This window comes from Oncorhynchus gorbuscha, linkage group LG20 (assembly GCF_021184085.1).
Source record: "Oncorhynchus gorbuscha isolate QuinsamMale2020 ecotype Even-year linkage group LG20, OgorEven_v1.0, whole genome shotgun sequence".
Lineage (NCBI taxonomy): Eukaryota > Metazoa > Chordata > Actinopteri > Salmoniformes > Salmonidae > Oncorhynchus > Oncorhynchus gorbuscha.
In genome coordinates this window covers 14,384,180-14,403,645 of record NC_060192.1, presented here as the reverse complement: position 1 = coordinate 14,403,645, position 19,466 = coordinate 14,384,180, and the positions used below count along the sequence as shown (strand labels likewise).

At 43.2% G+C, this 19,466-nt stretch overlaps 1 protein-coding gene across 1 annotated transcript; it reads right to left on the bottom strand.

The window, feature by feature from the left end:
* Nucleotides 1-2,703: 2,703 nt before the first annotated feature.
* Nucleotides 2,704-18,879, bottom strand: LOC124006992 (regulator of G-protein signaling 7-binding protein B-like). Its single transcript, XM_046317219.1, has 6 exons — nt 18,407-18,879; nt 17,632-17,804; nt 8,726-8,856; nt 8,309-8,453; nt 4,805-4,875; nt 2,704-4,090 (listed from the first exon to the last, which is right to left on the bottom strand). Exons 1-6 carry the CDS (start codon nt 18,554-18,556, stop codon nt 3,999-4,001), a joined length of 762 nt encoding a protein of 253 aa, XP_046173175.1. The 5' UTR covers nt 18,557-18,879; the 3' UTR covers nt 2,704-3,998.
* Nucleotides 18,880-19,466: the final 587 nt, after the last annotated feature.

The following is a 19,466-nucleotide window of genomic DNA, read 5'->3' as shown; positions in this document are numbered from 1 at the left end:
CCTTAGCTAGGGATGTGAGGCTCTATGTCTCTTCCTGTTCGGTATGCGCCCAGAGTAAGGCTCCTAGGCACCTTCCTAGAGGGAAGTTACAGCCCCTCCCGGTTCCACAACGGCCATGGTCCCATCTCTCGGTAGATTTCCTTACTGATCTTCCTCCTAAGTCCTGCCGTCTCCTCCCATTGCCTGGTCTCCCTACGGCCCTACAGACTGCAGAGGCTCTATTTACCCACGTCTTCCGGCACTATGGGGTTCCAGAGGATATCGTCTCCGATCGGGTTCCCCAGTTCACGTCTCGGGGTTGGAAAGCGTTTATGGAGCGTCTGGGGATCTCGGTCAGCCTTACCTCTGGTTATCACTCCGAAAGTAATGGGCAGGTGGAAAGAGTAAACCAGGAAGTGGGCAGGTTTCTGAGGTCGTATTGCCAGGACCGGCCAGGAGAATGGGCGAGGTACATCCCGTGGGCAGAGTTAGCCCAGAACTCTCTTCGGCATTCATCCACGAATATGTCGCCATTCGAATGCGTACTGGGCTACCAGCCGGTCCTGGCTCCGTGGCATCAGAGTCAGACCGAGGCACCTGCGGTGGAGGAGTGGGTACAGCGCTCTAGAGAGACCTGGCGGGCAGTCCAGGATTCTCTCAGGCAGGCCAGTGAACAGCAGAAGAGAGACGCTGACCGCCACCGCAGCGAGGCCCCGGTGTTCGCACCAGGGGACAGGGTTTGGCTCTCGACCCGAAACCTGCCCCTCCGCCTGCCCTGCCGGAAGCTGGAGCCGCAGTGTGTGGGGCCATTTAAAGTCCTGAGGAGGATAAACGAGGTGTGTTATAGATTGCAGCTTCCCTCTTATTATCGTATTAACCCCTCGTTTCATGTGTCTCTCCTCAGGCCGGTGGTAGCTGGTCCCCTACAAGACAGTGAGGTACCAGAGGTCCCTCCACCCCCTCTGGACATCGAGGGGTCCCCGGCATACACAGTACGAGCTATTCTGGACTCGAGACGCCGGGTGAGGGGCCTGCAGTACCTTGTGGACTGGGAGGGGTATGGTCCGGAGGAGAGGTGCTGGGTACCGGGGAGGGACATTTTAGATCCTTCCCTCTTGAGGGATTTCCATCGCCTCCACCCGGAAAGCCCTGCGCCACATCCTCCGGGTCGTCCTCGAGGCCGGGGTCAGCGCGCTGCGGGAGCCGTGCGTCAGGGGGGGGGGTACTGTCACGAACCTTGCCGAAGATGGTGCCTCTTCCTGTTCAGACGGTGCTCGGCGGTCGTCGTCGCTGGCCTATTAGCTACCATCGATTCCCTTTCCGTTTGTTTTGGGTTATTGGGTAATTGGGTACACCTGTTTTGTATTAGGGTTTGTTTGTAGGGTATTTAAGGGCACTAGGCCCGCTGGGTATTTGTGCGGGCTTGTTTGTGTTAGTCTGTGTTTGATGGTGTGAGTTATTTGTCTATTTATTCTTCGGACTATTTCGTCCTGTTGTTTGGACTGGCAACTTATATACGCCCTGTGTGTTGGCGTGACTGTTTTGTTGCGCTGGGGAATACATTTGAAAGAAAGACTGAACCCTGCTCTCTGCGCCTGATTTCACCCACCACTCCTAGTTGATCGTAACAGTGTGGGACTGAATGTTGATCTCGAAGATTGACAGAACATTTTGGTGTCCGTGTTGTTACGGTGGTCAAGATAATTAGGTGGTCAAGATAATTAGCCTACATCATGTCAACGTTTACTCAAGAATCCCGAGGTAAGATTACGGTTCGTGTACATTTTGATCTAATGTTTTCCGAGTTAAAACTGAACAATCGGGAACGCGAAAACGACCTGTTTATTCCTTGTTGAATAGAAATCGAAACATTATATAAAACCAAAGCCCCTACCCCTAGACACTTGTGGAGATCTGAGAGAATTGGACAGGTGTAAGCAATACCACCAAAATTCCATCAAGCCTATCAGAGGGTAACTGATGTCACCACCCATCAATCTCTCTCAGATCTACACAAGTGTCTAGACTGGGCAGTAGGGACTAGGGGTTGTTTCTCGGCAGGCCATGGGTATTATGGTAGCTCAGTCAGTCAGCCTGGCACTGTCAAACATGTTTAATACTGTAGCTGTCAAATACTTGCTTCCTCTGTCCTTGGGAGAATCTCAATTGAATTTCCTTGATTCGTTACATTCTCTCTCCTCGTCTCCTTCTCAAAAGTCATTGGATGAGGTCAGAGGTCGCTCCTCTCTGACATTCTAGAGGACAAAGGAATGAAAGACGGACTCACTCACTCACTCACTCACACACACACTGCTTGAAGAGTTGACTAATTATAATGATTTTATTGTTATTATTATTGTCGACGTTTTTGTTGACAGAACCCATTGTATTATATTATTGTATTAAATTATATCAACTATTAAAAAATATAGAAATGCTGTTATTTAATTATTCTGGAATGTTTAGCATGGCTATAAATGATGGATAAGTTGACTAAAGCACAAACAGACCTGGCTACTAGGCATGACAAAGAAACAGGCAGTATACATGTTTCATGTGACATTTTGAATGACACCGATGTTTTACTGTTGCTAGGAGTTATGGTCTCATTGTGCCTACCTAGACTCTTTTTCCTGTCACCACACATGTGAAGCTGCAAGAAAATCATATTTAAATATACGTATATCAAACCATTTGAAATGATGTTACACATTGGCCACTTTATTTATAGAAAGACCCAAATACAACAGTATACTACTTTCTGCAAAAATAGTACATGAATTATAGTATATACTACAGTTCTTTTACAACAGTATTTATAAATACTACAGTATACTACAGTAAACACTACAGTATTCGCTGTAGTGTTTTTGCTGACTTTTGTTCACAAAAACACTACATTGAATAGTACAATAAAGTCCGCAAAAATGCTACAGTAAATAATATACTATTCACAATACCTTCAGAAAGTATTCACACCCCTCAACTTTTTCCACATTTATAAAAATTGATTTGTATTTTCTTTTTTGTCAACAATGTTCACAAGATTCTACTTTGACATTATGGGGTATTGTGTCTAGGCCAGTGACATAACATCTCAATTGAATACATTTTAAATTCAGGCTGTCAAGGGGTGTGAATACTTTCTGAAGACACTGTAAACCATAGTATACTGCAGTATTTTTTTTAGGTGGGTGTATCCTCTCAGTGGGCATCAAGTATTGGCTCTGAATCCAAACATCAAGACACTACAGATAAGAGCCACTGTATAAACCAGACAAAAACTCTTATTTCTATACAAAAATGTTTATTCACATTATAAAATGGCCTCTACATACTATCATTCATAGAATAATCTATAGCGCAACATGTATACACTACTATTCATGCTGTACTCTTTCTGCCAAGACATACAAAATAAATAAATGCAAACGATTTACAGTAGATGATCTTCAGATCATCTAAATAAAAAATGATTCAAAGAAAGTTTCATACAAAACAGAATTTTGACCATTGTTTATATATTTGAATTACATTCATTGGCAAATGGCTTTTAGGAGTAACATTGCAAAGCCCTTCTGATGGAAAATGTACGTTGGAGACCGATTTCCTTTTCATTGAAGACTGCAAAAGAAGCATTGCACAGTGAAATAAATATAATGACATTCTGAGGAAGAGGTCTGAAGGCAGAGTTTAGGTGAAGCCGTCTACCAACATACTGAATCTCTTATGTCATCAGCTTGGTACATCTGTTTGGGCTTGCCTATAGACCTATAAAGGTTCTCCTTTTCTACAAAGGGAGATGGCTTGAATAACATAATAGCAAAATATGCATAACATCATTATCCTTTGAATAGCTTTTTCTACAGCGAATCCTATTCAAAAGTAAAGTGACTGATCAGCATAAGATTAAAAAATATATAATTTCCTAAATGGCAGTAATAAGTTGGAAAACATGTAAGATGTTGGGTAGGGTTGGTGTGTTCCCCTTGCTGCTACCTGCAGGACCTATCAGGCACTCAGCTGGACACCAGGCAGCAGAACCCAGAGAAGCGCCTCTTCCTCTGCCTGACCAGCGGATATGGAGTGAGATTCAGCAGACTGCTGTCATCTAGACAGAACACAGACAGCGAAACCTGAGCACAGTGCAGTGCAGCGCCTTCAATATTGTGTATTTTTTAAATGATTTAATCCACTCATTGTCACACCCTTATCTGTTTCACCGGCCTTGTGGTTGTCTCCACCCCACACCAGGTGTCTCCCATTTTCCCCATTATCCGCTACGTATTTCTGTTTGTCTGTTCGTCTCGTCTTGTTAGGTCATACCAGCATGTTTCCCATTTTTCCTGTTCTCAAGTTTTAGTCTTCCAGTCTTCCCAGTTCTGACCTTTCTGCCTGTCCTGACCCTGAGCCTGCCTGCCGTCCTGTACCTGCCTGACTCGGACCTGCTTTACGAACCACTGCCTGCCGTCCTGTACCTGCCTGAACCACTGCCTGCCGTCCTGTACCTGCCTGACTCGGACCTGAACCACTGCCTGCCGTCCTGTACCTGCCTGACTCGGACCTGCTTTACGAACCACTGCCTGCCGTCCTGTACCTGCCTGACTCGGACCTGCTTTACAAACCACTGCCTGCCGTCCTGTACCTGCCTGACTCGGACCTGCTTTACGAACCACTGCCTGCCGTCCTGTACCTGCCTGCCCTCGACCTGGCTTTTGCCTGTCCCTTTTTGTTATAATAAATATTCTGAGAATAGTACTATCCTGTGTCTGCATCTGGGTCTTATCCTGAGTCGTGACACTCATACCGTATAAATTCCACTTACCTTGGGTTTTCAGTGGTAAAGGCATGGTCTCCCTGAGTTTGCTTAGCAGGTTTCTCATCTCTCGCATGTCCCTAGGGAGACAGGGGGAATCATGGTTAAATCCATTTAGGGGAGAGTGGGGTATGTTGAGCTAATGGGGCACAACACTCTTAACTGCCAAGCTACCTGCCGATAAACATTATTAAAGTCACCAGTGTTCAATGACTCTATAGGCCAGTAGTCTCTAAGGTGCAGGGTAGAGTACCTGGTGGTAGCTGGCTAGAACAGTGACTAAGGTTCAGGGCAGGGTACTGGGCGGAGGCCGGCTAGTGGTGACTGTTTAACAGTCGGATGGCCTGGAGATAGAAGCTGTTTTTCAGTCTCTCACTCCCATGTTTGATGCGCCTGTACCGTCTTTGACTTCTAGATGGTAGCGGGGTGAACAGGCTGTGGCTCGGGTGGCTGAGGTCCTTGATGATATTCAAAATCAAATCAAATTGTATTTGTCACAAATGTGTAGACCTTACAGTGAAAGGTCTTACTTACAAGCCCTTAATCAACAATGTTGTTTTAAGAAGAAAAAAAATGTGTTAAGAAAGTATTTACTAAAATAAACTGAAGAAAAAATCAAATACAAAAATAAATACAAAAAAATAAATGAGAAAAATGGAAAAATAACATAATTAAGGGGCAACAATAAAATAACAGTAGCGAGGCTATATACAGGGGGTACCGGTACAGAGTCAATGTGGAGGCTATATACAGGGGGTACCGGTACAGAGTCAATGTGGAGGCTATATACAGGGGGTACCGGTACAGAGTCAATGTGGAGACTATATACAGGGGGTACCGGTACAGAGTCAATGTGGAGGCTATATACAGGGGGTACCGGTACAGAGTCAATGTGGAGGCTATATACAGGGGGTACCGGTACAGAGTCAATGTGGAGGCTATATACAGGGGGTACCGGTACAGAGTCAATGTGGAGACTATATACAGGGGGTACCGGTACAGAGTCAATGTGGAGGCTATATACAGGGGGTACCGGTACAGAGTCAGTGTGGAGGCTATATACAGGGGGTACCGGTACAGAGTCAATGTGGAGGCTATATACAGGGGGTACCGGTACAGAGTCAGTGTGGAGGCTATATACAGGGGGTACCGGTACAGAGTCAATGTGGAGGCTATATACAGGGGGTACCGGTACAGAGTCAATGTGGAGGCTATATACAGGGGGTACCGGTACAGAGTCAATGTGGAGACTATATACAGGGGGTACCGGTACAGAGTCAATGTGGAGGCTATATACAGGGGGTACCGGTACAGAGTCAATGTGGAGACTATATACAGGGGGTACCGGTACAGAGTCAATGTGGAGGCTATATACAGGGGGTACCGGTACAGAGTCAATGTGGAGACTATATACAGGGGTACCGGTACAGAGTCAATGTGGAGGCTATATACAGGGGGTACCGGTACAGAGTCAATGTGGAGACTATATACAGGGGGTACCGGTACAGAGTCAATGTGGAGGCTATATACAGGGGGTACCGGTACAGAGTCAATGTGGAGGCTATATACAGGGGGTAACGGTACAGAGTCAATGTGGAGGCTATATACAGGGGGTACCGGTACAGAGTCAATGTGGAGGCTATATACAGGGGGTACCGGTACAGAGTCAATGTGGAGGCTATATACAGGGGGTACCGGTACAGAGTCAGTGTGGAGGCTATATACAGGGGGTACCGGTACAGAGTCAATGTGGAGGCTATATACAGGGGGTACCGGTACAGAGTCAATGTGGAGGCTATATACAGGGGGTACCGGTACAGAGTCAATGTGGAGGCTATATACAGGGGGTACCGGTACAGAGTCAATGTGGAGGCTATATATACAGGGGGTACCGGTACAGAGTCAATGTGGAGGCTATATACAGGGGGTACCGGTACAGAGTCAATGTGGAGGCTATATACAGGGGGTACCGGTACAGAGTCAATGTGGAGACTATATACAGGGGGTACCGGTACAGAGTCAATGTGGAGGCTATATACAGGGGGTACCGGTACAGAGTCAATGTGGAGGCTATATACAGGGGGTACCGGTACAGAGTCAATGTGGAGGCTATATACAGGGGGTACCGGTACAGAGTCAGTGTGGAGGCTATATACAGGGGGTACCGGTACAGAGTCAATGTGGAGGCTATATACAGGGGGTACCGGTACAGAGTCAATGTGGAGGCTATATACAGGGGGTACCGGTACAGAGTCAATGTGGAGGCTATATACAGGGGGTACCGGTACAGAGTCAATGTGGAGGCTATATACAGGGGGTACCGGTACAGAGTCAATGTGGAGGCTATATACAGGGGGTACCGGTACAGAGTCAATGTGGAGGCTATATACAGGGGGTACCGGTACAGAGTCAATGTGGAGGCTATATACAGGGGGTACCGGTACAGAGTCAATGTGGAGGCTATATACAGGGGGTACCGGTACAGAGTCAATGTGGAGGCTATATACAGGGGGTACCGGTACAGAGTCAATGTGGAGGCTATATACAGGGGGTACCGGTACAGAGTCAATGTGGAGACTATATACAGGGGGTACCGGTACAGAGTCAATGTGGAGGCTATATACAGGGGGTACCGGTACAGAGTCAATGTGGAGGCTATATACAGGGGGTACCGGTACAGAGTCAATGTGGAGGCTATATACAGGGGGTACCGGTACAGAGTCAATGTGGAGGCTATATACAGGGGGTACCGGTACAGAGTCAATGTGGAGGCTATATACAGGGGGTACTGGTACAGAGTCAATGTGGAGGCTATATACAGGGGGTACCGGTACAGGGCACCGGTTAGTCAAGGTAATTGAGGTAATATGTACATTTAGGTAGAGGTAAAGTGACAATGCATGGATAATGAACAGAGAGTAGCAGCAGCGTAAAAATTTGCGTGTGTGGGGGGGGGGGGGGACAATGCAAATAGTCCAGGTTGGCATTTGATTAGCTATTCAGGAGTCTTACGGCTTGGGGTAGAAGCTGTTAAGAAGCCTTTTGGACCTAGACTTGGCGCTCCTGTACCATTTGCTGTGTGGTAGCAGAGACAACAGTCTATGATTAGGCAGGAATCTTGGCCCCAGTGATGTACTGGGCCATACACATTTGCGGTGCGGTTGGAGGCCTTGCGGTTGGAGGCAGTTTGGAGAATGTGACCACCCTAACCATAATCCTGTGGGTTGAGATTCGAGTTTGCCTGCCTGCGTCTGTGTCTGTCTGAGTCTTTCACCAATTTACCCATTGCAGGTTTATCACCAACTTTTTTTTTCTCACATTGAATGCATTATGCATCAATACCGCACATCTTTTTGCAAAAGCATCACAGACTAAAGCTCATCAATGATATAATGTTGACTATGATGTCCAATCTGTTGATAATCCTCTTTATGTATGGCCTATACTCATGTGACCTGGACATTCTCACTATGAGAGACCATGAGTGTATTAGCATTTTGCATTATACTGTACCTCTCTATGTTTTCAATATCGGTGCACACCAGCCAGGACTCATGTTGGTAGTCTACAGGTGAGGAGGATTGCTCCTCCAGAATGGGCACATCAGAGCTCTCATCCATCTTGAAGTCCAACCTGGGCTCTGGGTATGAATCTTTTCCTGTGAGAGGGATTTACATATGATCAACATATAACACTGGGTAACCTGTGAATAGCTTGTGAATGTCTGAACTGCATGTCTAAATGTTCCAATGCTTTGTCTGAGATATAAGAAAACTATGGAATTTGGCTTTGATGTCTTCATGTGTGCCATACTACAGTAGCTACATCTTATTTCATTGTGAGAAGATACACTGCTCTTTATCTTGGTATGACACTGAACATTTTACTATAGACTACCCTGCCCTCTGCTGGTTGAGATTGGTATAGCACCTTTCCTGTGGAGCTGCAGCACTCCCAGTAGAGACATGGACTTGAGCATCTCCGTGATGAACATCTCCAGGCAGCACTGCAGCTGAATGAAGAGCCGGCAGATCTCTGGGTGGATCTCCCCATCCTCTGGCCTAAAGCACATATATACAGTTGGAGAATAGACCGTTTCAAATCTGATCCCTGTCTCCTATCCTTGGCACTTCTTGAATCCCCCTGGCTTTAAAGCAGGGGCTGGAAATAGGTGGCTCACTGCCAACACCAGCCCGCGAGTGAATTATTTTGTCCCCCCAAAGTATTTAGAAAATATATATATATATATATATATATATATATATATATATATATATATATATATATATATATATATATATATATATATATATATATATATATATATATATATATATGTATATATGTATACACACACACACACACACACACACACACACACACACACACACACACACACACACACACACACACACACACACACACACACACACACACACACACACACACACACACACACACACACACACTACCAGCCAATAGTTTGGACACATACTTATTCAAGGGTTTTTATTTATTATGACTATTTTCTACATTGTAGAATAATAGTGAAGACATCAAAATTATGAAATAACACATATGGCATCATGTAGTAACCAAATAAGTGTTAAACCTAGGACCATGCCCTAGGACCATGCCTCAGGACTACCGGGCATGATGACTCCTTGCTGTCCCCAGTCCACCTGGCCGTGCTGCTGCTCCAGTTTCAACTGTTCTGTCTGTGATTATTATTATTATTTGACCATGCTGGTCATTTATGAACATTTGAACATCTTGGCCATGTTCTGTTATAATCTCCACCCGGCACAGCCAGAAGAGGACTGGCCACCCCACATAGCCTGGTTCCTCTCTAGGTTTCTTCCAAGGTTTTGGCCTTTCTAGGGAGTTTTTCCTAGCCACCGTGCTTCTACACCTGCATTGCTTGATGTTTGGGGTTTTAGGCTGGGTTTCTGTGCAGCACTGAGATATCAGCTGATGTACGAAGGGCTATATAAATAAATGTGATTTGATTTAAAACCAATCCAAATATATTTTATATTCTTCAAAGTAGCCTCCCGTTGCCTTGATGACAGTTTTGCAAACTCTTGGCATTCTCTCAACCAGCTTTGTGAGGAATGCTTTTCCAACAGTCTTTAAGGAGTTCCCACATATGCTGAGCACTTGTTGGCTGCTTTTCCTTCACTCTGCGGTCCAACTCATCCCAAACCATCTCAATTAGGTTGAGGTTGGGTGATTGTGTAGGCCAGGTCATCTGATGCATTACTCCCTCACTCTCCTTGGTCAAATAGCCCTTACACAGCCTGGTGGTGTGTTTTTGGTCATTGTCCTGTTGAAAAACAAATTATAATCCCACTAAGCGCAAATCAAACAGGATGGCTTATCGCTGCAAAATGTTGTGGTAGCCATGCTGGTTAAGTGTGTCTTCAACAGCAATGCACCCCCACACCATTATACCTCCAGCATCTCCAGCAAGGCCAGCATCTAGAAGTCGCATCTTCACTGTTGACGTTGAGAACGGTGTTTTGCGGGTACTATTTAATGAAGTTGCCAGTTGAGGACTTATGAGGCATCTGTTTCTCAAACTAGACACTAATGTACTTGTCCTCTTCCTCAGTTGTGCACAGGGGCCTCCCACTTCTCTTTATGTTCTGGTTGGAGCTAGTTTGCGCTGTTTCTGTGAAGGGAGTAGTACTCAGCGCTGTACGAGATCTTCAGTTTCTTGGCAATTTCTCGCATGGAATAGCCTTCATTTCTCAGAACAAGAATAGACTGACGTGTTTCAGAAGAAAGTTGTTTGTTTCTGGCCCTTTTGAGCCTGTAATCGAACCCACAAATGTTGATGCTCCAGATACTCAACTAGTCTAAAGAAGGCTAGTTTTATTGCTTCTTTAAATCAGCACAACAGTTTTCAGCTGTGCTAACATAATTGTAAAATGGTTTTCTAATGATCAATTAGCCTTTTAAAATGATAAACTTGGATTAGCTAACACAACGTGCCATTAGATCACAGGAGTGATGGTTGCTGATAATGGGCCTCTGTACGTCTACGTAGAGATTCCATGAAAAATCAGCCATTTCCAGCTACAATAGTCATTTACAACATTAACAATGTCTACACTCTATTTCTGATTAAGTTGATGTTATTTGAAGGGACCAAAAACAACTTTTCTTTCAAAGACAAGGACGTTCCTAAGTGACCCCAAACTTTTGATCGGTAGTGTACACATATAGAATATACAGTACCAGTCAAACATTTGGAGACACCTACTCATTCAAGGGTTTTTCTTGATTTTTTTTACTATTATCTACATTGTAGAATAATAGTGAAGACACCAAAACTAAGAAATAACACATATGTGTTATGACTTTAAAGTGTTAAACACTTTTTCAGGCTGCCTATGAGAAAGTCCCTGTAGCTTTACTTCATAAAGCATAGACAGTTGGTCACTATGGTATGAAAGTCCCGCCTGCTTCTTGGAACAAGTATCGCGCTGTTTTTGAACGGCCTTCAAAAGATGCATGAAAAGGCGGCAGTTTAAGTCGGGAAGTTGAAAGAATGTGCTGCTGCACACTCACTATGGAGTGCTCATGTTTTTAATCTCTAAATGGTTAAACTAGTGAGAAATATACGTGATTGTTGAGTTTTCTTCATTTACTATCACCCTAAATAGATTGATTTTGCCATATCTAATTAATGTATATTACAGTACTTTCCATGATGTGGACAGTATTTGTTACTACATTACACAAACTGAAGTTTTGAACACATTGAATTGGGGGGGAATACACATCCTATTAACCTGAGATTGGTGATGTTAGTATAAAAGTTTATAGTCAACATGATGATACAAAATCAATTGCTTAAAACAGATGAATATCTTTTTTGTTTTTGTACTGCTAACTTTGTCATTCGCGCTGGGGCTCGCAGGACTTAGAACGCAGCTATCATTTTCTTCCTCATTTGGGGCGGTCTCTCTATTCAAGCCGCTGGCCATACACCAATACACTGATCTGACAGTCAAACTATAACTTAAATAGCAGCCAGCCGTTGTCACTGTTGATATCCTATGGCAGCGATTCGTTGAAGTTAACCAACAGAAAAAGTAGTTTGTCCCCTTTTCCGTGGTGGCAGGCAGCCTCGTGAAATCAACATCTGCCATCCCAAAATATATACTGAACAAAAATACTAACGCAACATGCAACAATTTCAATGCCTTTACTGAGTTACAGTTCATATAAAGAAATCAGTCAATTGAAATAAATTCATATGGATTTCACATGACTGGGCAAAGGGCGCTGCCATGGTTGGGCTTGGGTGGCATAAACCCACCCACTTGGGAGCCAAGCCCAGCCACCGTGAAGCTGGCCCAGCTAATCAGAATGAATTTGTTACAGACATAAATACTCCTCAGCTGTCCGGGTAGCTGGTCTCAAACGATCCTGTAGGTGAAGAAGTCAGATGTGGAAGTCCTGAGCTGGCGTGGTTACACATGGCCTGCGGTTGTGAGGCCGGTTGGACGTACCACAAATGCACAGCATAAGCAATCCAGGGTTTATATACATCACTGGATATAAGCCTTATAAATGCTCATCTAACCAACCATGTATAGGTTATTCCAAGTTTATGTGTGTCCTTTGCATAGTGTTATTTTAAACAGAGCTACACCCCAAAACGGTTGCCCCGTTCTATTAATTTCAGTGTTGCATTACACTTACCCTGTCAGCGACCCACTTGAATCAAAATGCAATACTTCAAAATGTAGCTGTCTTCTACAAATTGTCCTCTAAACAGTGATGTACACATTATTCCCAGATTCGGAGTGTTTTTTAACAGGACGTGCAACCTCATCTTCCTCCTCTTGCGTAATTGATTTCAACGTGATAATTGACAAAACAGTGGGTTTCTCAATCTGTATTGGTGCAGAGGAGTGTATTCATGGATGACAAGGGAAGCCAGGTTTTCCCCCCAAAATTGACTAAGTAAAAAGCAATATATATATATTTTTTTTAAATCTCTCTGTGTTTCAGAAATGTCCTTCAATTCGCAAAAGGCTGGATGTCTCTCACCGGAGAAAGCATCCAAGCGAATGAAACTGCGCCCTGCTTTCTCTATCTGATTCTGTCTGGTCAGAAAGAATATTTCCACTGGTAGCACTGAATGCAAGGGAAGCCAGCAAGCATTTGGCCTCCCTTGAGGCCTAGTGGTTAGAGCATTGGGTAACCGAAAGTTTGCTGGACCGAATCCCTGAGCTGACAAGGTAAAAATATGTCGTAGTGCCCCTGAACAAGGAAGTTAACCCACTGTTCCCCGGTAGACTGTCAATGTAAATAATAACTTGTTCTTAACTGACTCGCCTGGTTAAATAAATAAAAATATATATATTAACCAACCAGCATTGAGCTAAACTGAGTGAGCTCAGCTGTAAACGGTCCTGGTGCACCAAAAACAAATGTAGCAATGGAAGCCCGTTTGGATTTGGCTTCAGACCAATCACAAGCCAAACATCAATATTGACAGAAGGAAACTTGAAATGTTGCATCTCGATGGCACTGTCCACCGGTGGCTAGCTAGCTCGCTAAATTCGTCCCTTTCCTAAATTAGCCATAGATAGGTCTACACAGACAAATTCTGGCCTGGTTTTGATCTTCTCTGTCGGAAAGATATCAGTTTGTCTCTGTGGATGGTTTGTCCTCTGACAAATGAACTGTAAATTCTGGTGTTCCTCAAGGTTCCGTTTTAGGACCACTATTGTTTTCCCTATATATTTTACCTCTTGGTGGTGTCATTCGGAAACATAATGTTAACATTCACTGCTATGCGGATGACACACACACATGGTGAAGCCCCAAAATTGCCCTCCCTGGAAGCATGTGTTTCAGACATAAGGATGACTGCAAATGTTCTACTTTTAAACTCAGACAAAACAGGGATGCTTGTTCTTGGGTCCCAAGAAACAAAGAGGTCTTCTGTTTGAATCTGACAATGAATCTTGATGGTTGTACAGTCGTCTCAAATAATAATGTGAAGGACCTCAGCGTTACTCTGGACCCTGGACTTATCACCTTATCACCTCTAACATGTAAATAAAACACTATAAAGAGTTTATATAATGTGTCATTACATACCTATTTGAAAGCTGGTGTTGATTTTGAATCGGGTTTTTAGGGCGGTGCTAATGTAACGGATGTGAAACGGCTAGCTTAGTTAGCGTGCGCGCTAAATAGCGTTTCAATCGGTTACGTCACTTGCTCTGAGACCTTGAAGTAGTAGTTCCCCTTGCTCTGCAAGGGCCGTGGCTTTTGTGGAGCGAAGGGGTAATGATGCTTCGTGGGTGACTGTTGTTGATGTGTGCAGAGAGTCCCTGGTTCGCGCCCGGGTATGGGCGAGGGGACGGTTTAAAGTTATACTGTTACACTAAAGTGATCTTAGAAGTAAACAGCGGCGTTGAGAATGATGATCGCTTGCAATGATGACGAAAAAAATGACTAGGTCACTGTCCATTACCACGTCACTGTCCATTTCTTGTTTTATGATAGAAGTGCTACACCTGGTGGAGAGAGATTGTAAGACAGAAATAGTTGCTTTATGCGTGCTGTACGTTACGACATGACACGTCAAGATGTAACGGAGGGTCAGTTTTTTCAACTTTTCCCCAATACTATAGAGCCATTACCATGTCGATCAACACTTGAATAGAAACCTAGTTCACACCCCCGATTTTGACATCAACACAGTCACTACAGTCCCATTAGTTTTCTTTGTAGCCTCGTTTGAATGTTGTGGTTGTGCACATTTGTATGGAAAGGGATGAGTTTGCGTTAGTGGTGTTTTCTTTGCGACTTGAGGTAACTTTCTGTTGTTCTAAATCAATAGTTTAATATGCTGAAGAACAAACATGAGTACATATCTTTCCATAATTTACTTAAGGATGAAAAACAAGCTTTGCTTGATTTACAATCCGATACGTCAGTCCTTGCCCGCCCTGCTGATAACAGTGGGTCGGTTGTACTCATGGATAGGACAGTTTATGTAAATGAGTGTCATAGACAACTGCTTGACAACCCATTTACAAGAAGATTTACAAGAAACTCAGAAGTGACCCCTACCCCCCTATCTTTACTGTCTTAGATGGGTATTTAAGTTCTGGTCAGATAACCAAAAATGTATCTGTTTGGCTATTCAACACCCTAAAATTGCCACTTTCTATACTTTGCCAAAATTACACTAAAATGTTACAAAACCTCCAGGGCGCCCTATAGCAGGCATTGATGCAGTAACAGCCCCTTTATGGACTATTTTATTAGACCGCTCGTAGTACAGCTCCCCTCCTTTGTAAAGGACACCAGCAGTATGATCTCTATTATTGAATCTCTTGATCCTCTCCCTGAGAATACTTCGATAGTTACTTTGATGTTGAGTCATTATGCACTAATATTCCATGCGGTATTGAGACCATAGAACATTTTCTTCTGCAACGTGACCCTACTGAACTACCTACCAGTCCATGCATTATAACATTGGCTGAAATGGTACTCACACACAACTATTTCATGTTTCTAAAGTATTTCTTTATTCAGATTCAGATGAAGGGTACTGCTATGGGATCCCTTAAGGATCCTAACTATGCTACTTTGTATGTGGGTTACATGGATAAACAGTAAATTCTCAATCCTCTCAAAAATGTTTTCTTGCCTAACTATATTATTTAGAAACGGTACATTGATGATATTTTTGTTCTATGGAGGAGTGATGCAAAACAGCTCAAGGCATTCCATGCTTTTCTTAACTCTTGTTCTGAGCACCTGAGATTTACTATGCAATCTGACACACCTCAAATCATTTTCCTTAATCTTCTGATTTTGTGCGTGATAATGTTCTATACACTGATCTTTACAGGAAACCTACTGATCGTAACAGTTTGCTGAGGGCTGATAGTCACCCGCTTCCCTTGAAAAACAGTTTGCCCTACAGCCAATTCTGTCGAATCAAAATAACTTGCAAAAAATGGCTGAGACCCAAAGAAAATTCAAGAAGAGGGGGTGAAAAATTGTCAGATTAATATTGCCATTGAGAAAATGCAAAACAAATCGAGACATGATCTCTTTCAAGGACAGTCTCGTAAAAAGAAGCATTATTGTGTTCTTACTGCCTACTATTCAAAGTTCTCTGAACAAATTAAGGGAATCGTTCAAAAATTGGCACGTTCAAAGATCCGATGACAGTATCGGTAATATGTTTTCGGACCCTCCCATGGTCGTATTCTAGCGGGGCGGGAATATCAGATCAATTGGTCAACTCTGATTTAACACCCCAAAATACCGCTGCACAACGTCTAGTTGCACCTTTACCGGATGGAAAGTATAAGTGTAATGGCTGTGCTCAATGCAATAACACTTACAAATGTAGATCCTTCAAACACCCCCTAACAGGGAAACAGATAATCAAAGCTGTTATCACGTGCTCCACGAGGGCAGTTATTTATCTTATAACTTGTCCTTGTGGTAAAAATGATGTGGGTAATACGAAGTACGAATTAAAAGTATGAATGTCAGAGAATTGTAGGTGCAAAAACTCGACGTACCCAGTTTTTGGAAGCGAACCACTCTATTTAGTTATATTGGCATCAAACACATCACCCTCCCTAGGAGAGGGGGTGACCTTGACAATATATTCTTAAAACGAGAGGCTGCCTGGATCTTTAATTTAAAGACCTTGCCCCGTTCGGTATCAACGTAGACTTTGAACTGAAGCCATTCTTGTGATCACTGTGATTTTGCTATTCATTGTAAATGTTTGTAGGTCTTTGTACCGGTAGCCAAATTGTATCTATGATCGTATCTTGTAGTTGTCACTGTATTATACTAAGCAGAGGTGATTTGATGATGTTGAAATGTTTAAGTTGAAATGAATTGCGGTAACTCTGTGGTTCTAAATCAATAGTTTAGTGATTCCAAAATATCGGAAACATGAACTTGCTTAACCATGCTGTAGTTCATGTAACAGAGGTTGCTATCCGGTTTCGTGGTAAAACAAAGGTGTGTGTGAATTTATCCTGGTACTATGTATTCTTATTGTCTCGGCCTCTTATATATCTCGGTCGCAATGCATATGAACTAACAGGTTATAGAGCAAACAATGCAATTATCACAACGCATACTAGGTTGTAATATTGCTTTTTCTTTTGCTTCCCCAGTGATTTTATACACGCACCGCTACTGATCAGAAGAAAATTAATCCACGAATACGATACGTTTGACATATATCTTAAATTAGGGAGGGCAAACCCGTTTTGGTGATTTCTCATATATCATCAAAATGAATAAATCATAGTACGATTTTTTTATTACCTGATTAATTAGCCTACAATACCATTGGAAAATAATGTTGAACGTTAAGTTTATATTCCTATACATGGAAATGTCAACATTAATTTCCAATGGTGTTGTACTTAATCGGGTAATTAACTGTTGAACTGTGACTGATTTTTATGATATACCAGAAATCACCCCCAAATATTTTTCCTTATCGAAAACCTTCAAAGGCATTGGGTGAAAGTAAATTAATCCACTAATACGAATATATAATGTTACATAATATCATAAATGACGCGTTTTAATAAATTTAATTATATAATAGGGGTATTGAAGGCCATTCAAAACAGTGTGGGAGATGATCCAGGAAGTAGGCGGGACTTTCATACCATGTAGCAAGCTGTTATCTCGAATAGCGCGCCTTAAAATGACATACACTAGCACCATGGACAGTTCCAGTGACAATTGAAGAAGTCAACATATCATGTTGATGAAACTGTATCCGTATATCGTAGATTCCTTACCCAGATCCAGATATCACGGTGAGGTTCTGATGGGCAGCTTGGGCCATGGTACATCCTTTGGTCCTGGTGCGGTGCAACGCCTCGCGTAAAGAGGGACAATCGGACGAAATCTCCCCAATAGTGATGACCTGTTCTCGGTACAGCGCCACGAGAGTGTTGAAATCTTGGACTGTCTGAGAAGCAACATGGACAAATAACCCCTTTCAGCAAGTTAACGCATAGCACCATACATTTTCAAGGGAGCGACAAGATTATTGCATATGCAAGTGGACACGCAGTAGATCAATGTTATGACTGCCACCCGACCCGTATAGGCCACATAGCCAATTGCACCTCACTAATCATAATATAGCCTATACTTGAATAATAACAATATTGCGCTACATAATATAGCCTATTCATATAGACGATATATAGGCTTCCTAATTGAGGCACATTGGTGTAATATTACACCAGCTCTCCCTGTGGCATGCTCTTGTGAGTTCAACATACATTATTTTGTTTATCACACCTTAAAGCGCTAAGACACAAAGGACAGTCTTATATAAATCGCTCTATGGTACCTGGACTCACATTTACGACTTAGTTGGCAGAAAAATGTAGCTTGGTAAGAAATGTGTCTCTGCGCATTTTAATTTGTCTTTGTGGTTTAATAGAACACGTGATTTTCATGGGGGAAATATATAGGTTACAATGTGTCTGCTGTTATACTAGTATGCCAGCGATGACTCCATAGTTATTGCGACTAACGAGGGAACGATAGATCATAACTTACCATCCTACATTCGCCTACGGCCCGCTGGGCTTTCCGCGTGCTCTCGGTGCTCTCCCGGCGTTCGGGGTCCCTCTGCAGTGGTTTGCGGGGCTGAAAAATGTTCGCAGCGGATCTGGGGCGGTTCTTGCGCCCGTCCGGAGCAGAACACATGCATACACAGCCACTGATAAAACCCAGCGGACAGCCTATCTATAATATCCCCCGAGGTCGCAGCCGAGGTGGAGGCTCTTGTCGATGTTCCTACAGGGTCTAAAATGTTCAGCTTGCAGGATGAGTGCGAGTAGCGGATGGCTTCTCGCAGCTCCCTCTCTGCAGCTCTCCCCTCAGCGGCTAGACGAGTCACCTTCACCCTGCAGAAGGCCAACTGTGGCTGAATGTGGTCTTCCGTTGTGCTTTCACGTGAGAGGCGAATACACTCGGAGCCTGCCATTCGTCACTGCTCGGTCATTGGAGGCATCGACGACTCCAAAACATGCGAGTCTGTCACATGAAAACGTGAGTAGACGTAAATACCTCAAAATATTACTCGTATCTGGCAGGAGTAAAAGCACACTCAAAGACCAGTAGTAATATACTCAAAGTAGATCTCATGAGTTTACATGCACATCGAAGCCTCCCCGACTGATGTCTGAGATCGATAGGTCTACATGGGGATGATTATAAATATATAGGCCTAGGCTACTTTACAAGCAAACCAAAATATTGTCACCACAAATGCAAACCAATGAAAACTGTAAACTTGACAGGTAACTTGCCAGAGATTTGGCAATTTGTTATGTAAAATTGGTATAATATGTCTGGTAATACACTGAATGACACAATATTTACAACGAGTTCCTGGAACACACAAAATTGCAAAAAATATTAAAGTGCTTAAAATATGCCTATTATGTCTCGGTGCAAAGCTATTTCTCAACCAGATTTTTTTGAACAATCATAGTTTTTGTTCTTTCACATTCACTTCTATAACACTTCTATCACACTTATATCCCGCATAAAACAATTGTGGATTTGACAGTGAAAAGATTGATGGTAAAACATGCTCAACTGTCACAAAATA